We start from the raw sequence: 27,839 nt of genomic DNA, 5'->3' as shown, positions 1-27,839 counted from the left end.
GGGCCAGTAACTGGGGGGAGACGGGGTTTGCATGCAGAGGTACAATTTATTTCAAAGCAGGAAAAGGCCCGAGGAAGAATAGACCCTAAAACAACAGACGGGAGCCGCGGGGGGCACCGGCTGCCCTCCAGCCCCACGGCAGCGGGCGGGGACTGGCTGGGGCAGGGAATGGGGCATGGGGTCTTTCCCCTCTAGGGCTGCCGGCTCCGTTCCAGCAGGGGACAGCAGCGGCCTTTTGGGGGGTCCATCCAGTCCCCCATCTCTCCGGGGCTCCGGTCACACACTCTCGTACCCCAAGTGGCGCTTGTGGGCCACAAGGGCGAAGGCACCTGGGGGGAGATGGGGGAGATTGGAGACAGCCCCCCAGCCTCCTCCAGTACCCCCTGCCCCACAGCGCCCTGCCCTCACAGTGCCGCCCCCTCCCCCGATTTCCTCCCCTCGCCCTGCGCAGCATCCCCTCCCTGCAGCCCCCAGCCTCCTCCCCCCAACACGGCACCCCCGCCCCCCGCTATCCCAGTTTCCCCCGCCGCCTGCTCCCCCATGGCTTCCTGCCCCGCTCCCCACAGCAGCCCATCCCCTGGCCTCTCCCCCCGCATCCTGCCCTGGCTTCCCAGGGCGCCCCCTCCCACCACGCCCCCTAGCACCCCGCTCCCCACAGCGCCCCCTCCCCGGCCCGGCGCTCACCACTCAGGCCCAGCAGCGGCAGGGCGGCCCAGCCCAGGTAGAAGGACTGTTCGAAGGTCAGCTGGATCATCCTGTCCTGGTTCTTGTGCCAAGATTTGCCGCTGAACACCCCCATGGCAACGAGGGTGCAGCTGCCTGCGGGGGAGGGGGGTGTTAGAGCCAGATTGGGGCCAGGTTGGACCCCCTGAGCCAGCACCCCTCCCCCCCAATGGGGCCAGATCAGACCCCCTGAGCCAGCCAGTCCCCCTACCGGCAGCAAAGCCAGTGATGGCAGCCAGGAGGTCGGTGCTCACAGGGCTGTGGACGCAGGACGTGAGGGAGACCAGGAGGAACAGGACGGACGCGGCGGTGGCCAGCGTGGCCAGGATCAGGAAGGCCCGTGTGCCTTGTATATACTCTGTGGGGGGGCAGGGACACGAAGGGTTAATGAAGGGGGTGGAGAGCGGGGGGCTGCGGGTGGGGAGTGAGGGGCATCGGCAGAGCTGTCTGTGTACGCTCCAGGATTGGGCAAGGGGCCCCTGTATCATCAGCCCCCAAGCCCCATCCCAGAGGGGCCACATCTCAGCACCCAGTGAGGGGTCCTTTTGTTACCAGCCCCCCCCCCCCCCCCGGCCCCAGCCCAGAGGGGGACACATCCCAGAGCTGGGTGAGGGGCCCCTGGAAAACCAGCCCCGCTCCCGACCCCAGTGATGGCCATGGCTCAGCGCCAGGCCTGGGATCCCATACAAACACCCCCCGCGCCACACCCTAGAGGTGGCCGCATCCCAGCGCTGGGTGAGAGGCCCCTGGAAAACCAGCCCCCCACGCCACACCCCAGACGGGGCGGCATCCCAGCCCCGGCCGTCTCCTCACCGGCGATGCGGTCTGGGCTCCTGCACACGTCGGCCCTGCACTCCTGCCAGAGCCCGCTGTGGGACGTGCCCCCGGGGCCATAGGCCACGAGCCAGTAGTCGGTGGACAGAGCCACGCAGAGCAGCACCAGGCTGAGCGTGGCCAGGAGGCAGCTCCCCACGCTGCAGGTCTGCATTTCCCGCGAGCTGGGCCACCGGGCAGAGTCCTGGCTACCGGACCTGCAAGAGGAACCCCGAGCTGGGCGCATGAGCCCTGGCGTCTGGGGACACCCCCTGCCCCCTTGCTGTCATAGCCCCTTCCCCACCCCCCAGCCCAGCATCCCAGCTGGGCCCCGCTGAGTCAAACTGCTGCAGTGGTGGGGTTGGGAGCCAGGACTCCTGGGTTCTCTCCCTGGCTCTGGGAGGGCAGTGAGGCCTAGTAGCTAGAGGGAGTGAGGGGGGCTGGAAACCAGGACGCCTGGGTCTCTCTCTAGCTCTGGTGGGGGCAGGGAGGAGTGTTCTCTAGTGGTTAGCGTAGCTGCTGCTCTCCGCAACTGCTTTTCACAACCCAGCCACTTCCCCGAGCTGTTCTTACACCTTCTCATCAGCCTGGGACCCACGTAAACCCAGCCCCCCTCAGCCAGCTCGTTGCCCCCGCCCTGGGGATCAGCGCCATGGACCTTCTTAGCCTGGTATCCCACCCCCTCCCCAGATCAGCCCCATGGACCCTCCTAGCCTGGTATCTCACTCTGCCCCCTCCCTGCTGCCCCGGCTCAGCCCCATGGACCCCCCTAGCCCAGTATCTGGCTCTCATCCCCCTTCCTCACATTGCCCCTGGATGGACATGGACTCTCCCCCCCCAGCCCCTCTCTGCTACTGGGAACCCACAACACGACCCACAGGACTCCTGGGTTGTGTCCCCAGCTCTGGGAGGGGAGTTGGGTCTAGTGGTTAGAGCAGGGGGCTGGGAGCCAGGACTCCTGGGTCCTCTCCCTGGCTCTGGGAGGGGAGGGGGGTCTAATGGTTGCAGGCGTATGTAGTGTAGAAGGTCTCAGAGCGTAGCTGATGGCAGGGGTTGGGGGGAGCAGAGCGTGATGTGTCCTTACCTTCCTGGGTGCCCCCTGCACGGTCTGTGCGGCTGCACCCACGTCCTGGCTGTCCCTCCCCGGCGGGTGGGGTCACGGGGGCGGGGCTGATATGTAGCAGGAAGCAACTTGTGGGGCTGGGTGAGGAGAGTGAGTGTCCAAGGAGGCAGTATGTGTCCATCCCTGTGTACCCCGATCCCTGTGTACCCCGATCCATCCCTCCAACCATCCCTGTGTACCCCCATCCATCCATCCTCGTGTACCCCGATCCCTGTCTATCCCCATCCATCCCTGTGTACCTTGATCCCTTTGTACCCCATCCATCCATCCCTGTGTACCCCGTATCTATCCTTCCCCAGACACCCCCTTTATCAACCTATCCCCCCCCCCTGTACCCGTCTGTCCATTCCCACACCCCGCCCTTTCTCTTCCTGGCTCTCTGAGCTGTTCCTCTCTCTGCACCCGGCCACCTCCCCCCGCTTCCTGTCTCTGTGGTTCTTGGGGGTGCTTCATAGAAACAGCTCAGTGACTCGACAGTTACAAGGGGACAAGAAATCCCCACCCACCCCCCCACTTTGACTTCAGTGGGATGATGGCTGCTTCCAGGCTGGCAGCCAGGACTCCTGGGTTCTCTCCTCAGCTCTGGGAGGGGAGTTGGGTCTAGTAGTTAGAGCTGGGGAGGCTGGGAGCCAGGACTGTCGGTATCTGCAAAGGGAGAGCGCCCCCACCCATGCCCAGCCCTGCCGGGGCTGCACTCACCGGCCGGGGGCTCAGATCAGGCCCCCCTCCTTCAGCTTGCCCACGAGGTCATCCACGGTTTCCACCTTGATGCCGGCCTGGCGCTGGGGCGGCTCTTCCACACGCTGCATGGCCACCCGGGAGGAGAGATCGACCCCCAGGTCCGACGCCTTCAGCACCTCGATCTTCTTCTTCTTGGCTTTCTGGGGAGAGAGCCAGGCATGGAACCCAGGAGTCCTGGCTCCCAGCCCCCACCCCGCACTCTAGCCACTAGACCAAACTCCCCTGAGAGAGCCACGCACAGAATCACCTGTGCTCTAGCCACTAGATCCCATCCCCCCTCCAGGGCTGGGGATAGAACCCAGGAGTCCTGGCTCCCAGCTGCCCCCCACTCCCCTCCCAGACCCGGGGATAGAACCCAGGAGTCCCATCAGGATCCAGTTCCTGACATTTCCCGTTCAGCTAACTCCGATATTGTGGTCTGGTGTCGTGTGGCCGTCGCGGTGACACGCTGCACCTCCGAACGGCCCCTGCTGATCCCCGTATTCACCGCTCAAGCGTGGCTGGGAGGTTCCACAGGGAACGGGCCGGGTACGGTATCGTCCGACCTGCTGAAACCCGCTGTTCTGTCCAAACCCTCCCCAGCCCCCGGGGTATGGGGGGATATGGGATTTTGCAGCGTGAAACACGCTGGTGACACACACGGGACCCCCACCCAGGAGGCCGCTCACCGACCCCTGCTCAGCCGGGGAGCTGCAGTCAAGGGATTTAGCTCAATGGGGACGGATCCACCCCATGGCTCAGGTGGACACGACCCCACCAGGGGACCGCTCAGGCCGCGTCTGGGTCCGCGTCTGCCGGGGACACGGGGACGCTGGCAGCACCCAGGGCGCGGGGAAGAGACAACTTCAACCAAGGAGCCTGGCCCTGGGCTCGGAGGGAAACTGGTGTGTTACGGCCGGGAACGTGCAGCGGGGTGAGAAAGTGGCAGATCTCAACCCTGCCCAGGGTGAGATGGTGTCAGATGGACATTGGGCCTTTAGCTTCCCGTTTCTTTGCTCTCTGCCCTTTGACGGCAACAGCTTACAGTCCTGTACCGTCCAGCTCTCGGGCGTTCGTCCCTCAAACGGGGCGCTCGGGAAACCGCAGCTCGGTTTGCAAAGGCTGGTGCGTGTCCTCGCCTCATCGAGGGAGGGGCCGGATGGGTAACGAACTTACACGGGCCAGGTAGCTGCCCAGGGCGGGAGGGTACAGCTGTGGGGGGCCAGGCAGAGCCTTGCCCTGGGTGAGCGGCTCTGGGAGCATTCCCACGACCTAGCTGGGTGGGGGGCACCAGGGCCCGGAGGGGTTTGGGGCTTGTCACTAGCGAAGCGTTGAGAGAGAGCCCAGGCTGGAGAGTGAAAGGAGGCTCAGCCATAACCTATTTCCAGGTTGTACCCCAGGGATCCTGTCACAGTTACCCGGCTGTTGCGCCCCAGAAGTGGCTGCATCTCCGTGCCAGGGGAAGGGTCCCCATATAACCAGCCCCCCGTCCCACCCCAGAAGCGGCCTCCCCTCACCATGATGTTGGGCAGGGTGGCGTAACGGGGCTCGTTGAGGCGCAGGTCGGCCGTCACCACGGCCGGCAGCCTAAGCCGGATGCTCTCCAGCCCCCCGTCCACCTCCCGCTCCACCGTCAGCTGCTCCCCCTCCAGCGTCAGCGCGGAGGCGAAGGTCCCCTGCAGGGCACGGGGAAGAGGTGGGTGTTAGTGCCCCTCACCCAGGATCCCCCCCCCCCCGCCCACCCAGCATCCTTTGCCCCAAGCCCTTACAATCCTACGCTGCCAGGACCCCCCGCCCCTGCAGCTTCCAGGGCCCCCAGCTGCTGGGACCCCCCATTTCCCCCTACAGCTTCCAGAGCCCCCTGCTGCCGGGACCCCCCACCCCAGCTTCCAGAGCTCCCTGCTGCCAGGAGCCCCCACCCCCACCCCAGCTTCCAGAGCCCCCTGCTGCCGGGAGCCCCCACCCCCACCCCAGCTTCCAGAGCCCCCTGCTGCTGGGACACTGTCCCCCCTCCCCCCATGGGGGCAGGCACCTGGGGCCAGTCCAGCAGCGCAGCCGTCATCTGCCCTGTCTGGTTGCAGTCGTCGTCGATCACCTGGGAAGGAGAAAAAGAGTCACATCCTGGACAGGCCCCTTGGGCCCCTTCCCACCACCGCAGGGAGCAGTGTCACAGGCCGGAATGGCACAGCAGGCGAGATACCAGGGTGGATGGGCCTGTGGGACTGAGCAGGGAGGAGGCAGGATACTGGGGCAGATGGGCCCATGGGGCTGAGTGGGGAGAACATAACATAAGACTGGCCATACTGGGTCAGACCAAAGGTCCATCCAGCCCAGTGTCCTCTCTACCGACAGTGGCCAATGCCAGGTGCCCCGAAGTGAGTGAACCTAACAGGTACTGATCAAGTGATCTCTCCCCTGCCATCCATCTCCACCCTCTGACAAACAGAGGCTAGGGACACCATTCCTTACCCATCCTGGCTAATAGCCAGTAATGGACTTAGCCTCCATGAATTTATCCAGTTCTCTTTTAAACCCTGTTATAGTCCTCGCCTTCACAACCTCCTCAGGCAAGGAGTTCCACAGGTTGACTGTGCGCTATGTGAAGAAGATCTTCCTTTTATTTGTTTTAAACCTGCTGCCCATTGATTTCATTTGATGGCCCCTAGTTCTTATATTATGGGAACAAGTAAATAACTTTTCCTTATTCACTTTCTCCACACCACTCTTGATTTTAGAGACCTCTATCATATCCCCGCTTAGTCTCCTCTTTTCCAAGCTGAAAAGTCCTCACCTCTTTCATCTCTCCTCATATGGGGACTGTTCCAAACCCCTAATCATTTTAGTTGCTCTTCTCTGAACCTTTTCTAATGCCAGTATATCGTCGTTGAGATGAGGAGACCACATCTGTACACAGTACTCAAGATGTGGGCGGGCCATGGATTTACAGAAGGGCAATAAGATATTCTCCGTCTTATTCTCTATCCCTTGTCAATGATTCCTAACTTCCTGTTTGCTTTTTTGACGGCCGCTGCACGCTGTATGGACGTCTTCAGAGAACTAGCCATAGATTCATAGATTCATAGATATTTAGGTCAGAAGGGACCATTATGATCATCTAGTCTGACGTCCTGCACAACGCAGGCCACAGAATCTCACCCACCCACTCCTACAAAAAACCTCACACCTATATCTGTGCTATTGAAGTCCTCAAATCGTAGTTTAAAGACTTCAAGGAGCAGAGAATCCTCCAGCAAGTGACCCGTGCCCCATGCTACAGAGGAAGGCGAAAAACCTCCAGGGCCTCTTCCAATCGGCCCTGGAGGAAAATTCCTTCCCGACCCCAAATATGGTGATCAGCTAAACCCTGAGCATATGGGCAAGATTCATCAGCCAGATACTACAGAAAATTCTTTCCTGGATAACTCGTATCCCACCCCATCTAATATCCCATCACAGGCCATTGGGCCTGTTTACCATGAATATTTAATTACCAAAACCATGTTATCCCATCATACCATCTTCTCCATAAACTTATCGAGTTTAATCTTAAAACCAGATAGATCTTTTGCCCCACTGCTTCCCTTGGAAGGCTATTCCAAAACTTCACTCCTCTGATGGTTAGAAACCTTCGTCTAATTTCTAGTCTAAATTTCCTGGTGGCCAGTTTATATCCATTTGTTCTTGTGTCCACATTGGTACTGAGCTTAAATAATTCCTCTCCCTCTCCGGTATTTATCCTTCTGATATATTTATAGAGAGCAATCATATCTCCCCTCAACCTTCTTTTAGTTAGGCTAAACAAGCCAAGCTCCTTGAGTCTCCTTTCATAAGACAAGTTTTCCATTCCTCGGATCTTCCTAGTAGCCCTTCTCTGTACCTGTTCCAGTTCGAATTCATCCTTCTTAAACACGGGAGACCAGAACTGCACCCAGTATTCCAGGTGAAGTCTCACCAGTGCCTTGTATAATGGTACTAAAACCTCCTTATCCCTACTGGAAATACCTCTCCTGATGCATCCCAAGACCGCATTAGCTTTTTTCACGGCCATATCACATTGGCGGCTCATTGTCATCCTGTGATCAACCAGTACTCCAAGGTCCTTTTCCTCCTCCGTCACTTCTAATTGATGCATCCCTAGCTTATAAATAAAACTCTTGTTATTAATCCCTAAATGCATGACCTTACACTTCTCACTATTAAATTTCATTCTATTACTATTACTCCAGTTTACAAGGTCATCCAGATCCTCCTGTAGGATATCCCTGTCCTTCTCTAAATTGGCAATACCTCCCAACTTTGTATCATCCGCAAACTTTATTAGCACACTCCCACTTTTTGTGCTGAGGTCAGTAATAAAAGGATTAAAGAAGATTTGTCCCAAAACCGATCCTTGAGGAACTCCACCGGTAACCTCCCTCCAGCCTGACAGTTCACCTTTCAGTAGGACCCGTTGTAGTCTCCCCTTTAACCAATTCTTATCCACCTTTCAATTTTCCTGTTGATCCCGATCTTATCCAATTTAACTAATAATTCCCCATGTGGCACTGTATCAAACGCCTTACTGAAATCTAGGTAAATTAGATCCACTGCATTTCCTTTGTCTAAAAAATCTGTTACTTTCTCAAAGAAGGAGATCAGGTTGGTTTGGCACGATCTACCTTTTGTAAAACCATGTTGTATTTTGTCCCATTTACCATTGACTTCAATGTCCTTAACTACCTTCTCCTTCAAAATTTTTTCCAAGACCTTGCAGACTACAGATGTCAAACTAACAGGCCTATAATTACCCGGATCACTTTTTTTCCCTTCCTTAAAAACAGGAACTATGTTAGCAATTCTCCAATCATACGGTACAACTCCTGAGTTTACAGATTCATTAAAAATTCTTGCTAATGGGCTTGCAATTTCATGTGCCAATTTAATATTCTTGGATGAAGATTATCTGGGCCTCCTGATTTAGTCCCATTAAGCTGTTTGAGTTTCGCTTCTACCTCAAATATGGTAATGTCTACCTCCATATCCTCATTCCCATTTGTCATGCTACCATTATCCCTAAGATCCTCTTTAGTCTGATTAAAGACTGAGGCAAAGTATTTGTTTAGATATTGGGCCATGCCTAGATTATCCTTGACCTCCACTCCATCCTCAGTGTTTAGCGGTCCCACTTCTAGTAAATAGTAAATATGGCAGGCGACCAGCTTGGCTTAATGGTGAAATCCTAGCGGATCTTTAACATAAAAAAGAAGCTTACAAGAAGTGGAAGGTTGGACATATGACCAGGGAAGAGTATAAAAATATTGCTCGGGCATGTAGGAAAGATATCAGGAGGGCCAAATCGCACCTGGAGCTGCAGCTAGCAAGAGATGTCAAGAGTAACAAGAAGGGTTTCTTCAGGTATGTTGGCAACAAGAAGAAAGCCAAGGAAAGTGTGGGCCCCTTACTGAATGAGGGAGGCAACCTAGTGACAGAGGATGTGGAAAAAGCTAATGTACTCAATGCTTTTTTTGCCTCTGTTTTCACTAACAAGGTCAGCTCCCAGACTGCTGCGCTGGGCATCACAAAATGGGGAAGAGATGGCTAGCCCTCTGTGGAGATAGAGGTGGTTAGGGACTATTTAGAAAAGCTGGACGTGCACAAGTCCATGGGGCCGGACGAGTTGCATCCGAGAGTGCTGAAGGAATTGGCGGCTGTGATTGCAGAGCCCTTGGCCATTATCTTTGAAAACTCGTGGCGAACGGGGGAAGTCCCGGATGACTGGAAAAAGGCTAATGTAGTGCCAATCTTTAAAAAAGGGAAGAAGGAGGATCCTGGGAACTACCGGCCAGTCAGCCTCACCTCAGTCCCTGGAAAAATCATGGAGCAGGTCCTCAAAGAATCAATCCTGAAGCACTTACATGAGAGGAAAGTGATCAGGAACAGTCAGCATGGATTCACCAAGGGAAGGTCATGCCTGACTAATCTAATCGCCTTTTATGATGAGATTACTGGTTCTGTGGATGAAGGGAAAGCAGTGGATGTATTGTTTCTTGACTTTAGCAAAGCTTTTGACACGGTCTCCCACAGTATTCTTGTCAGCAAGTTAAGGAAGTATGGGCTGGATGAATGCACTATAAGGTGGGTAGAAAGCTGGCTAGATTGTCGGGCTAAACGGGTAGTGATCAATGGCTCCATGTCTAGTTGGCAGCCGGTGTCAAGTGGAGTGCCCCAGGGGTCGGTCCTGGGGCCGGTTTTGTTCAATATCTTCATAAATGATCTGGAGGATGGTGTGGATTGCACTCTCAGCAAATTTGCGGATGATACTAAACTGGGAGGAGTGGTAGATACGCTGGAGGGGAGGGATAGGATACAGAAGGATCTAGACAAATTGGAGGATTGGGCCAAAAGAAATCTGATGAGGTTCAATAAGGATAAGTGCAGGGTCCTGCACTTAGGATGGAAGAATCCAATGCACAGCTACAGACTAGGGACCGAATGGCTAGGCAGCAGTTCTGCAGAAAAGGACCTAGGGGTGACAGTGGACGAGAAGCTGGATATGAGTCAACAGTATGCCCTTGTTGCCAAGAAGGCCAATGGCATTTTGGGATGTATAAGTAGGGGCATAGCGAGCAGATCAAGGGACGTGATCGTTCCCCTCTATTCGACACTGGTGAGGCCTCATCTGGAGTACTGTGTCCAGTTTTGGGCCCCACACTACAAGAAGGAGGTGGAGAAATTGGAGAGAGTCCAGCGAAGGGCAACAAAAATGATTAGGGGTCTAGAGCACATGACTTATGAGGAGAGGCTGAGGGAGCTGGGATTGTTTAGTCTGCAGAAGAGAAGAATGAGGGGGGATTTGATAGCTGCTTTCAACTACCTGAAAGGGGATTCCAAAGAGGATGGCTCTAGACTGTTCTCAATGGTAGCAGATGACAGAACGAGGAGTAATGGTCTCAAGTTGCAATGGGGGAGGTTTAGATTGGATATTAGGAAAAACTTTTTCACTAAGAGGGTGGTGAAACACTGGAATGCGTTACCTAGGGAGGTGGTAGAATCTCCTTCCTTAGAGGTTTTTAAGGTCAGGCTTGACAAAGCCCTGGCTGGGATGATTTAACTGGGAACTGGTCTTGCTTCGAGCAGGGGGTTGGACTAGATGACCTTCTGGGGTCCCTTCCAACCCTGATATTCTATGATTCTTCTTTCTTTGTTTTCTTCTTATTTATATGACTATCAAACCTTTTACTATTGGTTTTAATTCCCTTTGCAAGGTCCAACTCTACTTGACTTTTAGCCTGTCTCACTTTACCCTACATGTTCTGACCTCAATAAGGTAGATTTCCTTGCTGATCCCTCCCTTCTTCCACTCCCTGTATGCTTTCTGCTTTTTCTTAATCAGCCACAATGACTCCAAGATCTTTCTCCTGCTTAGTTGTAGCTAAATTAGCCCCCATCATACTGTATGTGTAGTTGGGGTTATTTTTCCCAATGTGCATTACTTTATATTTATCCACATTAAATTTCATTTGCCATTTTGTTGCCCAATCACTTAGTTTGGTGAAAAGAACAGGAGGACTTGTGGCACCTTAGAGACTAACCAATTTATTTGAGCATAAGCTTTTGTGAGCTACAGCTCAGTTCATCGGATGCATTCAATGGAAAATAACTGAGTAAATTTATATACACACAGAACATGAAAAAATGGGTGTTTAACACGCATACTATAAGGAGAGTGACCACTTAAGATGAGCTGTTACCCGTAGGGGAGTGGGGTGGGGGGAGAGAGAGAAAACCTTTTGAAGTGATAATCAAGGTAGGCCATTTCCAGCACATTTCCAGGAGTTAACAAGAGCGGCTGAGGAACAGTGGGGGGATGCGGGGGGAGAGGGCGGGGAAGAAATAAACAAGCGGAAATAGTTTTACTTTGTATAATGACTCAACCACTCCCAGTCTCTATTCAGGCCTAAGTTAATTGTATCCAGTTTGCAAATTAATTCCAATTCAGCAGTCTCTCGTTGGAGTCTGTTTTTGAAGTTTTTTTGTTGAAGAATTGCCACTTTTAGCTCTGTAATCGAGTGACCAAAGAGACTGAAGTGTTCTCCAACTGGTTTTTGAATGTTATAATTCTTAACGTCTGATTTGTGTCCATTTATTCTTTAACGTAGAGACTGTCCAGTTTGACCAATGTACATGGCAGAGGGGCATTGCTGGCACATGATGGCATGGATCACATTGGTAGATGTGCAGGTGAACGAGCCTCTGATAGTGTGGCTGATGTGATTAGGCCCTGTGATGGTGTCCCCTGAATAGATATGTGGACACAGTTGGCAACGGGTGAGAGCTTTTTGAAGTTCTTCACAGTCTGCTTTGGTCTTAACTATCTTGAGCAGTTTAGTATCGTCTGCAAACTTTGCCACCACACTGTTTACTCCATTCTCCAGATCATTTATGAATTAGTTGAATAGGACTGGTCCTAGGACTGACCCTTGGGGAACACCACTAGTTACCCCTCTCCATTGTGAAAATTTACCATTTATTCCTACCCTTTGTTCCCTGTCTTTTAACCAGTTCTCAATCCATGAAAGGATCTTCTCTCTTATCCCACGTATCGGGGGTAGCCATGTTAGTCTGTATCCACTAAAACAACAAGGAGTCCAGTGGCACCTTAAAGATTTATTTGAGCATAAACTTTCGTGGGAAAAACCCCGCTTCTTCAGATGCATGGAGTGAAAATTACAGATGCAGACATAAATATACGGATGCATGAAGGGAAGGGAGTTACCTCACAAGTGGAGAACCAGTGCTGACAGGGCCAATTCAATCTGGGTGGATGTCGTCCACTCCCAGTAACAGATGAGGAGGTGTCGATTCCAGGAGAGGCAAAGCTGCTTTTGTAATAAGCCAGCCACCCCCAGCCCCTATTCAAGCCCAAATTAATGGTGTTAAGTTTGCAAATGATTTTTAGTTCTGCTGTTTCTCTGTGAACTCTGTTTCTGACTTTTTTTGTTCAAGTAGAGCTACTTTCAAATCTGTTATCGAATGTCCAGGAAGACCGAAGCGTTCTCCTACCGGCTTTTGTATGTTACCATTCCTGACGTCCAATTTGTGTCCATTTATTCTTTTACGTAGGGACTGTCCAGTTTGGCCAATGTACGTGGCAGAGGGGCATTCCTGTCACAGGATGGCATATCACATTGGTAGATGTGCAGGTGAATGAGCCTCTGACGGTGTGGCTGATGTGGTTGGGTCCTCTGATGGTGTTGCCAGAGTAGAGATGGGGACAGAGCAGGCAACGAGGTTTGCTACAGGGATTGGTTCCTGGGTTGATGTTTCTGTGATGTGGTGTGTAGTTGCTGGTGAGTATTTGCTTCAGGTTGGGGGGCTGTCCGTAAGCAGGGACTGGCCTGTCTCCCAAGGTCTGTGAGAGTGAGGGATCATTTTCCAGGATAGGTTGTAGATCGTTGATAATGTGCTGGAGAGGTTTTAGCTAGGGACTGTACGTGCTGGCCAGTGGTGTTCTGTTATTTTTCTTGTTGGGCCTGTCCTGTAGTAGGTGATTTCTGGATACCGTCTTCCTCTGTCAATCTGTTTCCTCACTTCTCCAGGTGGGTGTTGTAGTTTTAAGAATGCTTGATAAAGATCTCATAGGTATTGGTCTCTGTCTGAGGGATTGGAGACAATTCGGTTGTATCTTAGGGCTTGGCTGTAGACAATGGATCGTGTGATGTGTCCTGGATGGAAGCTGGAGGCATGTAGGTAAGTATAGCGGGACGGAGTTTTCTGGTATAGGGTGGTGTTTATGTGACCATCCCTTATTTGCACTGTAGTGTCCAGGAAGTGGATCTCTTGTGTGGACTGGTCCACGCTGAGGTTGATGATGGGGTGGAAATTGTTGAAATCCAGGTGGAATTCTTCAAGGGCCTCCTTCCCATGGGTCCAGATGATGAAGATGTCATCAATGTAGTGCAAGTAGAGGAGGGGCGCTTGGGGACGAGAGCTGAGGAAGCGTTGTTCTAGGTCAGCCATAAAAATGTTGGCATCCTGTGGGGCCATGCGGGTACCCATAGCAGTGCCGCTGACTTGAAGGTACAAGTTGTCCCCAAATCTGAAATGGCTGTGGGTGCGGACAAAGTCACAAAGCTCAGCCACCAGGTGTGCTGTGGCCTCATCAGGGATACTGTTCTTGACAGCTTGTAGTCCATCCTCATGTGGAATATTAGTATAAAGAGCTTCTACATCCATGGTGGCCAGGATGGTGTTTTCAGGAAGATCACCAATGCAATGACATGCATCTGACGAAGTCGGGATTCACCCACGAAAGCTTGTGCTCCAATACGTCTGATAGTCTATAAGGTGCCACAGGACTCTTTGCAGCCAACGCATTGTAGTTTCCTCAGGAAGTTGAGGGTGACTCGAAGATAGCTGGGAGTGCTGGTAGCGTAGGGCCTGAGGAGGGAGTCTACACAGCCAGACAATCCTGCTGTCAGGGTGCCGATGCCTGACATGATGGGGCGTCCAGGGTTTCCAGGTTTATGGATCTTGGGTAGCAGATAGAATACCCCTGGTCGGGGCTCTAGGGGTGTGTCCATGTAGATTTGTTTCTGGGCTATAGCAGGGAGTTTCTTCAGCAGATGGTGTAGTTTCTTTTGCTAACCCTCACTGGGGTCAGAGGATAGTGGCCTGTAGAACGTGGTGTGGGAGAGTTGCCTGGCAGCCTCCTGTTCCTAATCCGACCTGTTCATTATGACGACAGCACCTCCTTTGTCAGCCCCTTTGATTATAACGTCAGAGTTGTTTCTGAGGCTGTGGATGGCGTTGCGTTCTATACGGCTGAGGTTATGGGGCAAGTGATGCTGTTCATCGGAGACGATGAAAGTAGGCTTCCAGATCACCGCAGAACTGTATCATGTTCGTGGGGGTGGTGGGGCAGAAAGAGAGTCCCTGAGATAGGACAGACTCTTCTGCCGGGCTAAGCGTGTGGTTGGATAGATTAACAATATCGTTAAATGAGTTGAGGGTACCACTGTTGTAGCTCCCTGTGGCATGTAGGAGTTTAGATAGTTTACTGTCCTTTTTCCCCTATAGAGAAGTGACGTCTGCGTTGTAAATGGCTTGTCTCCTTTTTGTAAAGTCCGGCCACGTGGAAGTGTGCGTGGAAGGTTGGTTTTGTATGAGACACTCCAGTTTTGAGAGCTCCTTCTTGATCTTCTCCTGTCTGCTGTACAGGATGCTGATCAGGTGGGTCCTCAGTTTCTTTGAGCGTGTGTGGCACAGTCTCTCACCCTCGCCAGTGTAGTATGTCGATTGCAATGGATTTTTTACCTTCAGTCCATGACACTTTAAGTTACATAAGAGCCTTTGGGGAGGGACCTTGTCAAAGGCTTCCTGGAAATCTAAGTACACTGTGTCCACTGGATCCCCCTTGTCCACGTTTGTTGACCCCCCCCAAAGAACTCTAATAGATTAGTAAGACCTGATCTCCCTTTACAGAAACCATGTTGACTTTTGCAGGGCCTCCTCCAGCGCGATCTCGCAGAAGGGGTTCATGGAGTGTTTCACCCCGTCCGTCACCACCCCGCCGCCCGGCCGCCCCCGCACCTGGGGGGCAGAGCGTCACCGCCGGGACTCAGGCGTCCGAGCGCCCCCGCCCCCGAGACAGGGGCCGAGGGAGGGACCCAGGCGTCCGAGCGCCCCCGCCCCCGAGACAGGGGCCGAGGGAGGGACCCAGGCGTCCGAGCGACCCCGCCCCCGAGACAGGGGCCGAGACAGGGACCCAGGCGTCCGAGCGCCACCCCCGAGACAGGGACCCAGGCGTCCGAGCCCCGCCCACCTTCACGGCATAGTCTATGACCCGCTTCACCCCAACCAGCGCCCGCAACGCCGCCATTGCCCCACTCCGCGTCTGGCCACGCCCCCTTTTGGGATCTGAGCCAATCAGGGCGCGGGGTCCTGAGCCGGGGCGGGGCTGGAGAACTGCGGCCAATAGGCTGAGGGGCGGGCCGCCCAGAGACCCAATCGTAGGCGCGACCTCAGGCTCGGCCAATGGGGACGCGGCATGTGGGGCGTTCAGCCAGTCGCAGCCAGGCCGCGCCGTGGTCCAATCAGGAGAAAGAATCAAATCTGCGCTATCATTGGGCGAATGGATCGAAGCCGACCAATCAGAACGTTCAAAGGTTCGAGAAACAGTCAATCGCGGCGTCCAGACGGGCCTTAAACTTCTGACCAATCACGAAGGGGGCAGTGCCTCTCACGAAACCAATCACCGTGCCCCGTGGGCGGGCCTCAACCCACCGGCCAATCGGCGTGCAGCATGGGCCCCTGCCGCTCAATGGCTGCCTGGCCCCGTGACGCAACGGGCCGCGCGGCGTGACGCTGACGCCAGCGGCCACTCACGAGGGAGGGGCCTCTGCCGCCCCCTGCTGAAGATTGACGGGGCGGGACCCTGCCTGAGCCCTGGAGCCCCGCCCCCTCGGGAGGGAACCCAGGCGTCCGGGCTGTTTGCTCCTCCCCCCCCCCCCCCCGGGTTCCTGCCCCCTCGGGCGCCCCCCCCCCCAGCCGGGTCCGTTTGCTGCCCCCGGGTTCACCCCAGCGCTGGGCAATCGACCCCCCCGTGCCCGTTCTATGCGGCTGTTCCCCAGCTGCCCCGCCCCAGAGGTGGCTGCATCCCCCCACCAGAGGCGCCGAGTCGGTCCGAGTCCCGCGGGGCGCCTCTGGCCGGCAGACGGGGTTTAATAGCTCCGCTTGGGGGGCCAGACGGGGGGACCCAGCGCCCTGGGGGGCATCACGCCGAGCCGGGCGATCCTCTCGGGCCGCTGTGCCAGCGTCGCTCCCTCCGCCGAGCCTGGCAGTGGCAGGTGCCTGGAACAGATTGGTGGGGTCAGCGTGGCTGAAAGACGCTTCTCCTCCGTGCGCCCCCCAAACCTCGCCCCCCCGGGCCCACGGGCGCTCACCTGCCAACCCGGCCGCGGGCACCGCTGCCCAGCCCACAGCCAGCGACCAGGCCCAGCTGCCACCTGCTTCCCCGGCCGATCCGCCCATGAAACAGCCCAGAGCCACCACGGCCAAGGTGCCTGCGAGACACAAGATGTGGGGCTGGGGAGAACTGGGGGGTGGGAAGTCAAGGTGGGGGGAACTGGAGGAATTGGGGGGGGGTCAGATGGCGGGAAGGAGGGGATGGGGCAGCGGAGGAGTTAGGGGTCAGAGGGTGGGGTGGGGGGGTAGAAAGAGGTTGGGGGTCAGGAGGGCTGGGAAGGGGGGAGGCAGTTTGGGGGTCAGAGAGCAGGAGAGGGATTTGGGGGGTTCCCCTTACCTGTGAGGAAGCAGAGAGCAGCAGCCCCCCGGGCCCAGTCGAGTCTCTTGGGGGCCGGGCGGGGGGCGAGCGCCAGGGCCCCACACAGCACGGAGAGGTACCCGGCCACGACGGCCAAAACCAGGCAGCCCCGTGATACTCCCACATACGCTGGGGGCAGGGGGGATCAGAAATGGGGGGGGGGGTCAGTGAGAGCTCACCCTGTCACCCCCACCCATCTGCACACCCTGGGGTCCCCCCCAACTCCTGCCCTGGGGTCCCACAGCACTTGGTCCGTGTTCGACCCAGCCCCCAGGACTATTCCCCATGCCCTGCCATGTCCCCATGTGGCCGGTGGATGGCCCCAACATCCATGCACAGGGATTGACAGCAGCAAAGTGGGGAGGAAAAGGGGGAGCTGCCCCCCCCAAACACAGGGCTTGCTCCTCGGGGGTAGAGCTGAGCCCCCCACTCTTCCTTCAGTCAGTTTCCCCATGCAGCTACTCCCTGATGATGGAGCATGCAGGACTCCCCACCACTGGGCCTTAAATTGGCAGGGTTAAGCCAGGTCACGGCCTGCCACTAAGTAAGAGCTGGGTTAACCTGTGGGACTCCATGCCGCCGGATAAGAGAATGTTTAACCAGTGGGACTCCCTGCCACTGGAGAAGAGCAGGGTTAACCCGATGTCCCTACCTCGCTGGCCCTGGAGGGGGGTGCAGGCCCCCAGCTGACACTCCCTCCACAGACCCCGGTGAATGACAATGCCCAGGACCCAGAGCCGGAGCCAGGACTCGGTGGCAGCGGATACCGCCAGCAGGACGGTCGCCACGCAGGAGAAACAGAGCCCGGCTGCCCCCAGCCTGGAGGCCATCATAGACAGGGGAGACCAGGCACAGAAACGCTGAAAAACCTGTCGGGTTAACCCCCAGGACTCCCTGCCGCTGGGCATTGGCGGGGTTAACCCCCAGGACTCCCTGCCACGGGGCATTGGCGGGGTTAACCCCCAGGACTGCCCACCACCGGGCATTGGCGGGGTTAACCCCCAGGACTCCCTGCCGCTGGGCATTGGCGGGGTTAACCCCCAGGACTGCCCGCCACTGGGCATTGGCGGGGTTAACCCCCAGGACTGCCCACCACCGGGCATTGGTGGGGTTAACCCCCAGGACTGCCCGCCACTGGGTATTGGCGGGGTTAACCCCCAGGACTCCCTGCCGCTGGGCATTGGTGGGGTTAACCCCCAGGACTGCCCACCACGGGGCATTGGCGGGGTTAACCCCCAGGACTCCCTGCTGCTGGACATTGGCGAGGTTGACCCCCAGGACGCCCTGCCGCTGGGCATTTGCGGGGTTAACCCCCGGGACTCCCTGCCACTGGGCATTGGGGGGGTTAACCCCCGGGACTCCCTGCCGCTGGGCATTGGCGGGGTTAACCCCCGGGACTCCCCACCGCTGGGCACTGGCCAGGTATCCCTCGGGGTCTGTCCTAGTGGTTAGAGCCAAAGAGCCAGGCTCCCCCTCCCCTGGCTCTATTCATGTCTTGACTCCCATGGTAACCCCAAGATTCTGGAACCCCCATGCTCCAGGCTGCCCCCCGATCAGCCCTGGGGCCCACCTGGCCCGATCCCCGCTGTGGGGCCAGTAACTGGGGGGAGACGGGGTTTGGATGCAGAGGTACAATTTATTTCAAAGCAGGAAAAGGCCCGAGGAAAAACAGACCCTAAAACAACAGACGGGAGCCTCGGGGGGCACCGGCTGCCCTCCAGCCCCACGGCAGTGGGCGGGGACTGGCTGGGGCAGGGAATGGGGCACGGGGCCTTTCCCCTCTAGGGCTGCCGGCTCCGTTCCAGCAGGGGACAGCAGCGGCCTTTTGGGGGGTCCATCCAGTCCCCCCATATCTCCGGGTCTCCGGTCACACACTCTCATACCCCGAGTGGCGCTTGTGGGCCACAAGGGCGAAGGCACCTGGGGGCAGATGGGGGAGATTGGAGACAGCCTCCCAGCCCCCTCCGGTACCCCCTGCCCCACAGCGCCCTGCCCTCACAGTGCCGCCCCCTCCCCCGATTTCCTCCCCTCGCCCTGCGCAGCATCCCCTCCCTGCAGCCCCCCCAGCCTCCTCCCCCCAACACGGCACCCCCCCCCACTACCCCAGTTTCCCCCGCCGCCTGCTCCCCCATGGCTTCCTGCCCCGCTCCCCACAGCAGCCCATCCCCTGGCCTCTCCCCCCAGCACCCTGCCCTGCCGTGGCTCCCTGCCCTGGCTTCCCGGGGCGCCCCCTCCCACCACGCCCCCTAGCACCCCGCTCCCCACAGCGCCCCCTCCCCGGCCCGGCGCTCACCGCCCAGGCCCAGCAGCGGCAGGGCGGCCCAGCCCAGGTAGAAGGACCATTCGAACGTCAGCTGGATCATCCCGTCCTGGTTCTTGTGCCACGATTCGCCGCTGAACACCCCCATGGCAATGAGGGTGCAGCTGCCTGCGGGGGGGGAGAGGTTAGAGTCCCCGAGCCGGCTGGTCTCCCCCCCCATGGGGCCAGATCGGACCCCCTGAGCCAGCCAGTCCCCCGCCCTGGGGCCGGATGGGAGCTGGCGCCCCCTAGAGGGGACAGGTCCCGTGCCCCATTCCCTGCCCCCCCCCCGGGCCAACCCCCCCCCCGCAGGGGACAGGCCCCGAGCCCGGTTCCTACCAGCCGCAAAGCCAGTGATGGCAGCCAGGAGGTCGGTGCTCACAGGGCTGTGGATGCAGGATGTGAGGGAGACCAGGAGGAACAGGACGGACGCGGCGGTGGCCAGCGTGGCCAGGATCAGGAAGGCCCGTGTGGCTTGTATATACCCTGTGGGGGGGCAGGGACACGAAGGGTTAATGAGGGGGGTGGAGCGCGGGGGGCTGCGGGTCAGGAGTGAGGGGCATCGGCAGAGCTGTCTGTGTACGCTCCAGGATTGGGCAAGGGGCCCCTGTATCATCAGCCCCCAAGCCCCATCCCAGAGGGGCCACATCTCAGCGCCCAGTCAGGGGTCCTTTTGTTACCAGCCCCCCCAGCCCAGAGGGGGACGCATCCCAGAGCTGGGTGAGGGGCCCCTGGAAAACCAGCCCCACTCCCAACCCCAGTGATGGCCATGGCTCAGCGCCAGGCCTGGGATCCCATATAAACACCCCCCGCGCCACACCCCAGAGGTGGCCGCATCCCAGCGCTGGGTGAGAGGCCCCTGGAAAACCAGCCCCCCACGCCACACCCCAGAGGGGCGGCATCCCAGCCCCGGCCGTCTCCTCACCGCTGATGTGGTCTGGGCTCCCGCACACGTTGGCCACGCACTGCTGCCAGAGCCCGCTGTGGGACGTGCCCCTGGGGCCATAGGCCACGAGCCAGTAGTCGGTGGACAGAGCCACGCAGAGCAGCACCAGGCTGAGCGTGGCCAGGAGGCAGCTCCCCACGCTGCAGGCCTGCATCTCCCGCGAGCCGGCCACCGGGCAGAGTCCTGGCTACCGGACCTGCAAGAGGAACCCCGAGCTGGGAGCATGAGCCCTGGTGTCTGGGGACACCCCCTGCCCCCTTGCTGTCATAGCCCCTTCCCCACCCCCCAGCCCAGCATCCCAGCTGGGCCCCGCTGAGTCAAACTGCTGCAGTGTGGGGGGGCTGGGAGCCAGGACTCCTGGGTTCTATCCCCAGCTCTGGGAGGGGAGTGGGAGCCAGTGGTTAGAGGGAGAGAGGCTGGAAGCCAGGACTCCTGGATTCTCTCCCTGGCTCTGGGAGGGGAGTGAGGCCTAGTAGCTAGAGGGTGGGAGGGGGGCTGGAAACCAGGACACCTGGGTCTCTCTCTAGCCCCGGTGGGGGCAGGAAGGAGTGTTCTCTAGTGGTTAGCGTAGCTGCTGCTCTCCGCAACTGCTTTTCACACCCCAGCCACTTCCCCGAGCTGTTCTTACACCTTCCCGTCAGCCTGGGTCCCACGCAAACCCACCCCCCCTCAGCCAGCTCGCGGCCCCCGCTCTGGGGATCAGCCCCATGGACCCTCTTAGCTTGGTATCCCGTCCCCTCCCCAGATCAGCCCTATGGATCTGGTATCCCACTCCGCCCGCTCCCTGCTGCCCCGGCTCAGCCCCATGAACCCCCATAGCCCACTATCTGGCTCTCATCCCCCTTCCTCACATTGCCCCTGGATGGCCACCCCATGGATTCTCCCCCCCAGCCCCTCTCCGCTACTGGGGACCCACCACACGACCCACAGGGCTCAGGACTCTTGGGTTGTGTCCCCAGCTCTGGGGGGGGGAGTTGGGTCTAGTGGTTAGAGCAGGGGGCTGGGAGCCAGGACTCCTGGGTCCTCTCCCTGGCTCTGGGAGGGGAGGGGGGTCTAATGGTTGCAGGCGTCTGTAGTGTAGAGGGTCTCAGAGCGTAGCTGATGGCAGGGGTTGGGGGGAGCAGAGCGTGATGTGTCCTTACCTTCCTGGGTGCCCCCTGCACAGTCTGTGCGGCTGCACCCACGTCCTGGCTGTCCCTCCCCGGCGGGTGGGGTCACGGGGGCGGGGCTGATAGGTAGCAGGAAGCAACTTGTGGGGCTGGATGAGGAGAGTGAGTGTCCGAGGAGGCAGTATGTGTCCATCCCCGTGTACCCTGATCCCTGTGTACCCCGATCCATCCCTCCAACCATCCCTGTGTACCCCCATCCATCCATCCCTGTATACCCCGATCCCTGTGTACCCCATCCATCCCTGTGTACCCCCATCCATCCCTCCAACCATCCCTGTGTACCCCCATCCATCCATCCCCGTGTACCCTGATCCCTGTGTACCCCATCCATCCCTCCAACCATCCCTGTGTACCCCCATCCATCCATCCCCGTGTACCCCGATCCCTGTGTACCCCCATCCATCCCTCCAACCATCCCGGTGTACCCCGATCCCTGTGTACCCCATCCATCCCTCCAACCTATCCCTGTGTACCCCGATCCCTGGGTACCCCATCCATCCCTGTGTACCCCCATCCATCCCTCCAACCATCCCTGTGTACCCCCATCCATCCATCCCCGTGTACCCCGATCCCTGTGTACCCCGATCCCTGTGTAACCCCATTCATCCCTGTGTACCCCCATCCATCCCTCCAACCATCCCTGTGTACCCTGATCCCTGTGTACCCCCATCCATCCATCCCCGTGTACCCCGATCCCTGTGTACCCTGATCCCTTTGTACCCCATCCATCCATCCCTGTGTACCCCATATCTATCCTTCTCCAGACACCCCCTTTATCAACCTATCCCCCCCCCATACCCATCTGTCCATCCTCACACCCCGCCCTTTCTCTGGCTCTCTGAGCTGTTTCTCTCTCTGCACCCGGCTGCCTCCCCCCGCTTCCTGTCTCTGTGGTTCTTGGGGGGGCTTCGCAGAAACAGCTCAGTGACTCGCCAGTTACAAGGGGACAAGAAATCTCCACCCACCCCCCCACTCTGGCTTCAGTGGGATGATGGCTGCTTCCAGGCTGGCAGCCAGGACTCCTGGGTTCTCTCCTCACTCTGGGAGGGGAGTCGGGTCGAGTAGTTAGAGCAGGGGAGGCTGGGAGCCAGGACTCCTGGGTTCTCTCCCTGGGCAGGGAGTGGGGTCTCCTGGGGGGGTGTTTGGGTGACACCAGCCGGAGCCGCCGCTGCTGTTCTGTGGCTAATACACGTTTCCAAGGTGGGGAGGGTGAGAAAATTGCCAAAGCGAAGGAGACACGTCACCGTCACCGCAGGGAAGCGAAGCCAAAGCCTCCCCCCAAGGGCAGAGAGAGGCCAGGTGGGGCCAGCGCGGCGCCTTGGGTGTCGTAGGGCCCAGTCGCTGGCCGGGATGGGCAGGGCCGGATTAACTGTCCCGTGGGCCAGGGGTGATGAGATTTTGTGGGGTCCCTGTGTACAAGTCTTTCCTGGTAGGGAGCGTGGTGCAGGAGGGGGCTCCGGGCTGGGGCAGGGGGTTGGGGTGCAGGTGAGGGGTGCGGGCTCTGGGAGGGCGTTGGGTGCAGGAGGGGGCTCCGGGCTGGGGCCGGGGTGCATGAGGGGGTGCGGGCTCTGGGAGGGCGTTGGGTGCAGAAGGGGGCTCCGGGCTGGGGCCGGGGTGCAGGAGGGGGTGCGGGCTCTGGGAGGGCGTTGGGTGCAGGAGGAGGCTATGGGCAGGGGCCGGGGTTGGGGTGCAGGGGGGGGTGCGGGCTCTGGGAGGGCGTTGGGTGCAGGAGGGGGATGCTGACCCTGGGGCCGGGGTTGGGGTGCAGGGGTTGGGGTGCGGGGGGGGTGCGGGCTCTGGGAGGGCGTTGGGTGCAGGAGGGGGATGCTGACCCTGGGGCCGGGGTTGGGGTGCGAGGTGCAGGCTCGGGCCGGGAGGCGCTTATCCCAGGTGGCTCCCGGCCGGTGGCGCAGCAGGGCTCAGCCGGCTGCCTGCCCTGGCCCCGCCTCTGCCGGGGGGACGCTGTCCGTGCCCACAAGCACCACCGGGGACGGTGCGGGGGGCCACAGAGACGTGCCAGCAGCCGGCCGCTTCGGGGAGCAGCGTGGGGCCAGGGCACGAAGCCGGCCTCAGCCCCGCTGCCCCAGGGGCTGTCAGCGGCCCGGAGTTGCAGGTCGCTGCCGGTGATTTATTTTTGCGGGGTCCCCCTTGAGCCGGGGCCCTGGGAGCGGAGGGGTCGCGCACACACATAGAGCAGGGCTCGGTCCTGCCAGCAGGGGGCGGCAGGGGGACACCCCCCCCACCCAGGGTCCGTCTCCAGGCCGGTCACTGGCTTCGCCCGCCGGGGACGGGGCATGGGCAGCGCTGGGGCCCCGGCTCGGGGTACAGGACATGCGTGAGCAAGCTGAAAACACCTGAATAGACGAGAGAAAAGAACACAGCTCAGCACCGGGCGAGGGGTCCCTGGATAACCCGCCCCCTGCCCCACCCCAGACGCAGCTGCATCTCAGCGCCGGCCAGGGGGTCCCTGTATAACCAGCCCCGCGCCCCGCCCCACATCCGTCTGTGCCAGCGCGGGGCAGGGAGGAGACGCGGGGCTCCCTGCGGTGAAGCTGGCTGCTGCGGAGATCAGCAGGTCGCAGGCGAGCCCGGAGCAGCGGCTGAGAACGGCCACGGCGGCCACGAAGCCAGCGAGAGCGGCGAAGGTCAGGCAAATGCGAGCGGCCCCCAGGAGATCTAGGGGGACACCAAGGGCCACGTGGGGCTAAAGGCCCACCATCCTGCCCAGTCCCTGTGGGCGAGAGGGGTGCCAGGGCTGGGCTGGCGGGGGCTGTGGGTCAGGAGTGAGGGGCACTGGCAGAGCTGGGGGGTGGACCCAGGGCTGGGCTGGCAGGGGGCCGGGGGGCAGGGCTGGGATCGCTGGGGGCTGCGGGTCGGGAGTGAGGGGCACCGGCAGAGCGGGGGAGGGGGAGGGCCAGGGCTGGGCTGGCGGGGGCTGTGGGTCAGGAGTGAGGGGCATCGGCAGAGCTGGGGGGTGGACCCAGGGCTGGGCTGGCAGGGGCCGGGGGGCAGGGGGCAGGGCTGGGATCGCTGGGGGCTGCGGGTCGGGAGTGAGGGGCACCGGCGGAGCTGGGGAGGGGGGAGCCCAGGGCTGGGCTGGCGGGGGGGCTGTGGGTCAGGAGTGAGGGGCACTGGCAGAGCTGGGGAGGGGGGAGCCCAGGTCTGGGCTGGCAGGGGGCTGCGGGTCAGGAGTGAGGGGCACTGGCAGAGCTGGGGAGGGGGGAGCCCAGGGCTGGGCTGGCAGGGGCTGCGGGTCGGGAGTGAGGGGCACCGCCCCCCCTTACCGCCGGCCTGTCTCCTGTTCCCACAGGCTGGCTTGGTGCACAGCCCAGCGAGGACCCTGGCGTCCTGGGGGTGGCCCCCGTCCCGCCAGCAGGGGCCCAGCAGGGCGGCCGAGAGCAGCAGGAAACTGAGGCAGGCAGAGAACCTGCTGACTGCTCTGTAGGGCGACGTCCCTGTCAGCCACCTGGGGGCGCCACAGGGGAGCCTGGGCATGGCCTCCGCCCCACACGCTGTGGGGACCCTGGGGCCTCTTAGGGAGGCAGCAGGATCTGGGTGCTTCACCCCGATCTCCCCAAACTCCCTTCCCAGGAGCCCCCGCTGCTCCTGTCACGCCCCCTAGTGGCTGGGGGGGGGGTTCTGCCAGCACCCCACCCTCGGCGTCCTCAATCTCCTCCAGGCCCTGGCGGTGGGTTCCCATCCCCTTTAGGTCTTTTCCTTCCACGGACTCATGGGCGCCGGCCTGACACCAGCCCGAGGAACTTTGCTGGCCCCGGGCAGCCGCGCGTTGGGGTTCATCTCTTTGGGGGCGGGCCATTACGAAGGCGATGGGGGGGGGGCTTAGTGAGACACGGTAGCTCTGGCCCTGTCCTGGGGACCGGCTCCCACGCACTCTTGGAAGGATTCGGGCCAGCAAAGGAGTTTGGGGAGCCACCCCTGCGAAGTGGGTTTCCTAGGAGGGCCCTGGAGATGGGCCCTGGAGATGGGAAGGGGTAGGGCACCCCCTCGTCCGCTCCTCCCCTGGGAACAGCAACCCCCCCCGGGATCTCAAGACAGCTCCAGGGGAACATGGTGGTGAGCTTGCGTAGGTCTGTGTCCCCACCCCACAGTCGGAGGTTGAGGGGCGCTGGAGCCTGGGGTTGTGTCTCTGCCCGCCCTGGCTAACACCCGTCGATGGGCTGCTCCTTCCTGAGCTCATCTCATTCCTCTGTGAACCCCGTTGGCCCTCGCGGCGTCCCCCAGTGAGGCGTTCCCCAGGTTAACGGCGCCTCCGTCTCATTGGACGACACCGACCGCCTGCTCACGTCATCGGGCGACCCCTGCTTTCGTCCCATGGGATGGGTCAGGCGCATTTCTCTGGCCACCCTCCAGCCCCCGCATGGCTTTCTCGCCCTCCGTCACCTTTCCCCTTCGCCATCTCGTTCCTACGCTGACCCGCGCCGGCTTTACCGGCTCTTCCCGCACGGAAGTCGCCCAGCACCCGGGCTCGGCCTTTGCCCCTTTCTGCCCCTTTTCCATTTCTAAGGTCTCTCTCTGGCGCTGGGCCGGCCCGATCGGCGCCGTGTGCCGGGGGCGGGTGGACCCTGGCTTTAGGGAGCCGCGCTCCGGCCTTTTCTGCCTCCTTCTCGCTCCCTGGCCCAACGGCTCCCAACTCTCCGGCAGCCCAGTCGGCCGCCACGGCGCAATGGGGTGACGTTTTCAGCGAGGGTGCCCAGGGGAGTTGGGCACCCAAATCCCTCTGGGGAGCGGGTCCCACCCGGGACACCCAATTTGGCGTCGGTTCCCCCCCACACACACACAAAGCTCAGGGGCCGGTTATGTCACAAACGGAGCCTTCATTTGAGTGACTGAGAACGAATGAATCGGAATAATTAGGAATAAGGAGAAACGGCCTCTCCGGTCAGACAACGGGGCCACGTGCGTCCCGGGGGAGATTCGCCGGCTTCGGGCGACACCGGGCGGCAAACCCCAGTCACACGCACACCATCGCCCCCAGCAACACAACCCCACAACCTCCCCCTCCCCCCCCACGCGATCACACAATCGCCCCGTCTCACACCCGCAAGCGCACCCCGCCCAGTGCCCGCTTCGCACCCTGGGGCTAATCGGCTCCACAGGGGCTTATGGCAAAACACCCCCTTTGAACTCGCCCTCGGGCTCCTGGGCTGCCCCCTCCTGCCCCAGCGAGAGGGGCTCTGCCCCCAGCCCCCCCTCCAGCCCCTCCTGGGCCGGCGTCACCTGCCCCAGCGGGAGGGGCTCTGCCCCCGGCCCCCCCTCCAGGGCCGGCGTCACCTGCCCCAGCGGGAGGGGCTCTGCCCCCGGCCCCCCCTCCAGCCCCTCCTGGGCCGGCATCACCTGCCCCAGCGGGAGGGGCTCTGCCCCCGGCCCCCCCTCCAGTTCCCCCTGGGCTGGCGTCTCCCCGAGGTCCTGGCTGGGCTGGCCCCAGGGTCCCACGCGGGGGGTCAGCACCGGCGGGCAGCTGTGGACAAACAGAGACAGGATCCCTGTGGGGGAGAGGAGAGGGTTAGATGGCAGAAACCCCCCAGCTGGGGGGGCAGGGTTCACCCCCTCCGGTCTGACCCCCAGGGCGGAGGAATGATGGGGGCAGAGGTGGATAAAGATTTATAGGGGCCCTGGGCACAGAGAACATTTCTTCCCCCCCCCCCACCTGGGGGCCCAGGAGCGCCAGGACCGGGGAAGCTGGGGGGGGGCCACGCCCACGCAGAGCGGGTGTTGCCCCCCCAAACTGCCAGCCTCAGGCCAGGGGCGGTAGGAGGAGCGGTGCCGCGTGTGGTTGCTGCCTCGGGCACAAAGCCCAGGTGGCAGCGGGCGCAGGAGGGACCCGGCGGGCGCAGGAGGCACCCGGCGGGCGCAGCCTGGCAGCGGAAGGACCTGGCGGGCACAGAAGGGACCTGGCGGGCGTAGGAGGGACCCGGCGGGCGTAGGAGGGACCCGGCGGGCGCAGGAGGGACCTGGCGGGCGTAGGAGGGACCCGGCAGGCACAGGAGGGACCTGGCGGGCGTAGGAGGGACCCGGCGGGCGCAGCCTGGCAGCCGGAAGGACCCGGCGGGCGCAGGAGGGACCCGGCGGGCGCAGCCTGGCAGCAGAGGGACCCGGCGGCGCAGGAGGGACCCGGCGGGTGCAGCCTGGCAGTGGCGGGAGTCGGGCGCGGGCACTGAACCAGCCCGGGGGCTGGGTGGTGCCCGCTGAGGCCAGGCCAGTAGCAGCAGGGGCTGTACCCGGGGGGCCCTCCCTGGCACCGTCCCAGGCCTCCCCGCAGAGCATGTCTGCAGGCCCCAGGGAGGGGGCAGGAGCCAGGACTGGAGCCCCCGCCCCGGGGTCCCACCGGCAGCAGCGCAGCCTGGGGGGCAGGGACACGGGCTGGGGCAGCTCTTGGGGGTCCGGGACGCCCCACAGCAGCCTGGGCTCCCTGGGCGGCTTTTACCACAGCCCGGCTCCAGGTTGCGGCCTGGCCGGGGGCAGAGCCCTGGGGGTCGGAGGAGGAGCGGGGTGGGGGGGGTCTCACCGCTGAGGACGAAGAGGGGGCTGAGGGTCCAGGCGAGGAAAAAGGCCCATTCGAAGGAGGCCCTGGCCTGCGGGTTGACGGAGTCCAGCATCACGTGGGCCGTGAAGATCACGACGCTGATCAGCACCAGCAGCCCTGGGGAGACCAGACACCCCCAGAACGCAGCCAGTCCCAGCCCCCCCTTTCCCCCATGCACCTGTGATGGGGTCTACAGGGA

General features: G+C 60.4%; 3 protein-coding genes across 10 annotated transcripts in view; 1 reads left to right on the top strand and 2 right to left on the bottom strand.

Annotated features, from left to right (window-relative positions):
• Positions 1-26: 26 nt before the first annotated feature.
• On the bottom strand, positions 27-15,272 carry LOC119564129 (electron transfer flavoprotein subunit beta). 8 transcript variants are annotated; one of them, XR_006287333.1, is made up of 6 exons: positions 15,183-15,271; positions 5,412-5,474; positions 4,897-5,055; positions 3,359-3,540; positions 2,621-2,736; positions 684-819 (listed from the first exon to the last, which is right to left on the bottom strand). XR_006287333.1 is itself a non-coding variant. In XM_037882968.1 (5 exons), exons 2-5 carry the CDS (start codon positions 1,709-1,711, stop codon positions 277-279), a joined length of 510 nt encoding a protein of 169 aa, XP_037738896.1. In that variant the 5' UTR covers positions 1,712-1,754; positions 3,359-3,496; the 3' UTR covers positions 27-276. The 8 variants fall into 8 exon arrangements, 3 of the variants coding, with proteins under 3 accessions (XP_037738896.1, XP_037738895.1, XP_043391125.1); XR_006287336.1 differs by lacking the exon at positions 15,183-15,271 and adding an exon at positions 7,382-7,440; XR_006287337.1 differs by lacking the exon at positions 15,183-15,271 and adding an exon at positions 6,171-6,214.
• Positions 15,273-18,298: 3,026 nt separating this feature from the next.
• LOC119564128 (protein NKG7) lies at positions 18,299-21,257 on the bottom strand. Its single transcript, XM_037882965.2, is given in 6 exon segments — positions 18,299-18,602; positions 18,976-19,110; positions 19,321-19,467; positions 19,907-20,094; positions 20,096-20,123; positions 21,070-21,257. Coding segments are annotated over 6 exon segments (711 nt in total). The 5' UTR covers positions 21,230-21,257; the 3' UTR covers positions 18,299-18,549.
• A 2,355-nt stretch (positions 21,258-23,612) lies between these two features.
• Positions 23,613-27,839, top strand: part of LOC122463732 (transmembrane protein 225B-like) — a 29,306-nt gene continuing 25,079 nt past the window's right edge. Inside the window, exon 1 of the mRNA XM_043535189.1 lies at positions 23,613-23,741. The gene's annotated coding sequence lies outside the window, so the exon portion shown is untranslated. The remainder of the gene's footprint in view (positions 23,742-27,839) is intronic.

Source organism: Chelonia mydas, chromosome 24, assembly GCF_015237465.2.
Source record: "Chelonia mydas isolate rCheMyd1 chromosome 24, rCheMyd1.pri.v2, whole genome shotgun sequence".
In the NCBI taxonomy this organism is placed as follows: Eukaryota; Metazoa; Chordata; order Testudines; family Cheloniidae; genus Chelonia; species Chelonia mydas.
This window is presented reverse-complemented; position numbering and strand designations above follow the sequence as displayed.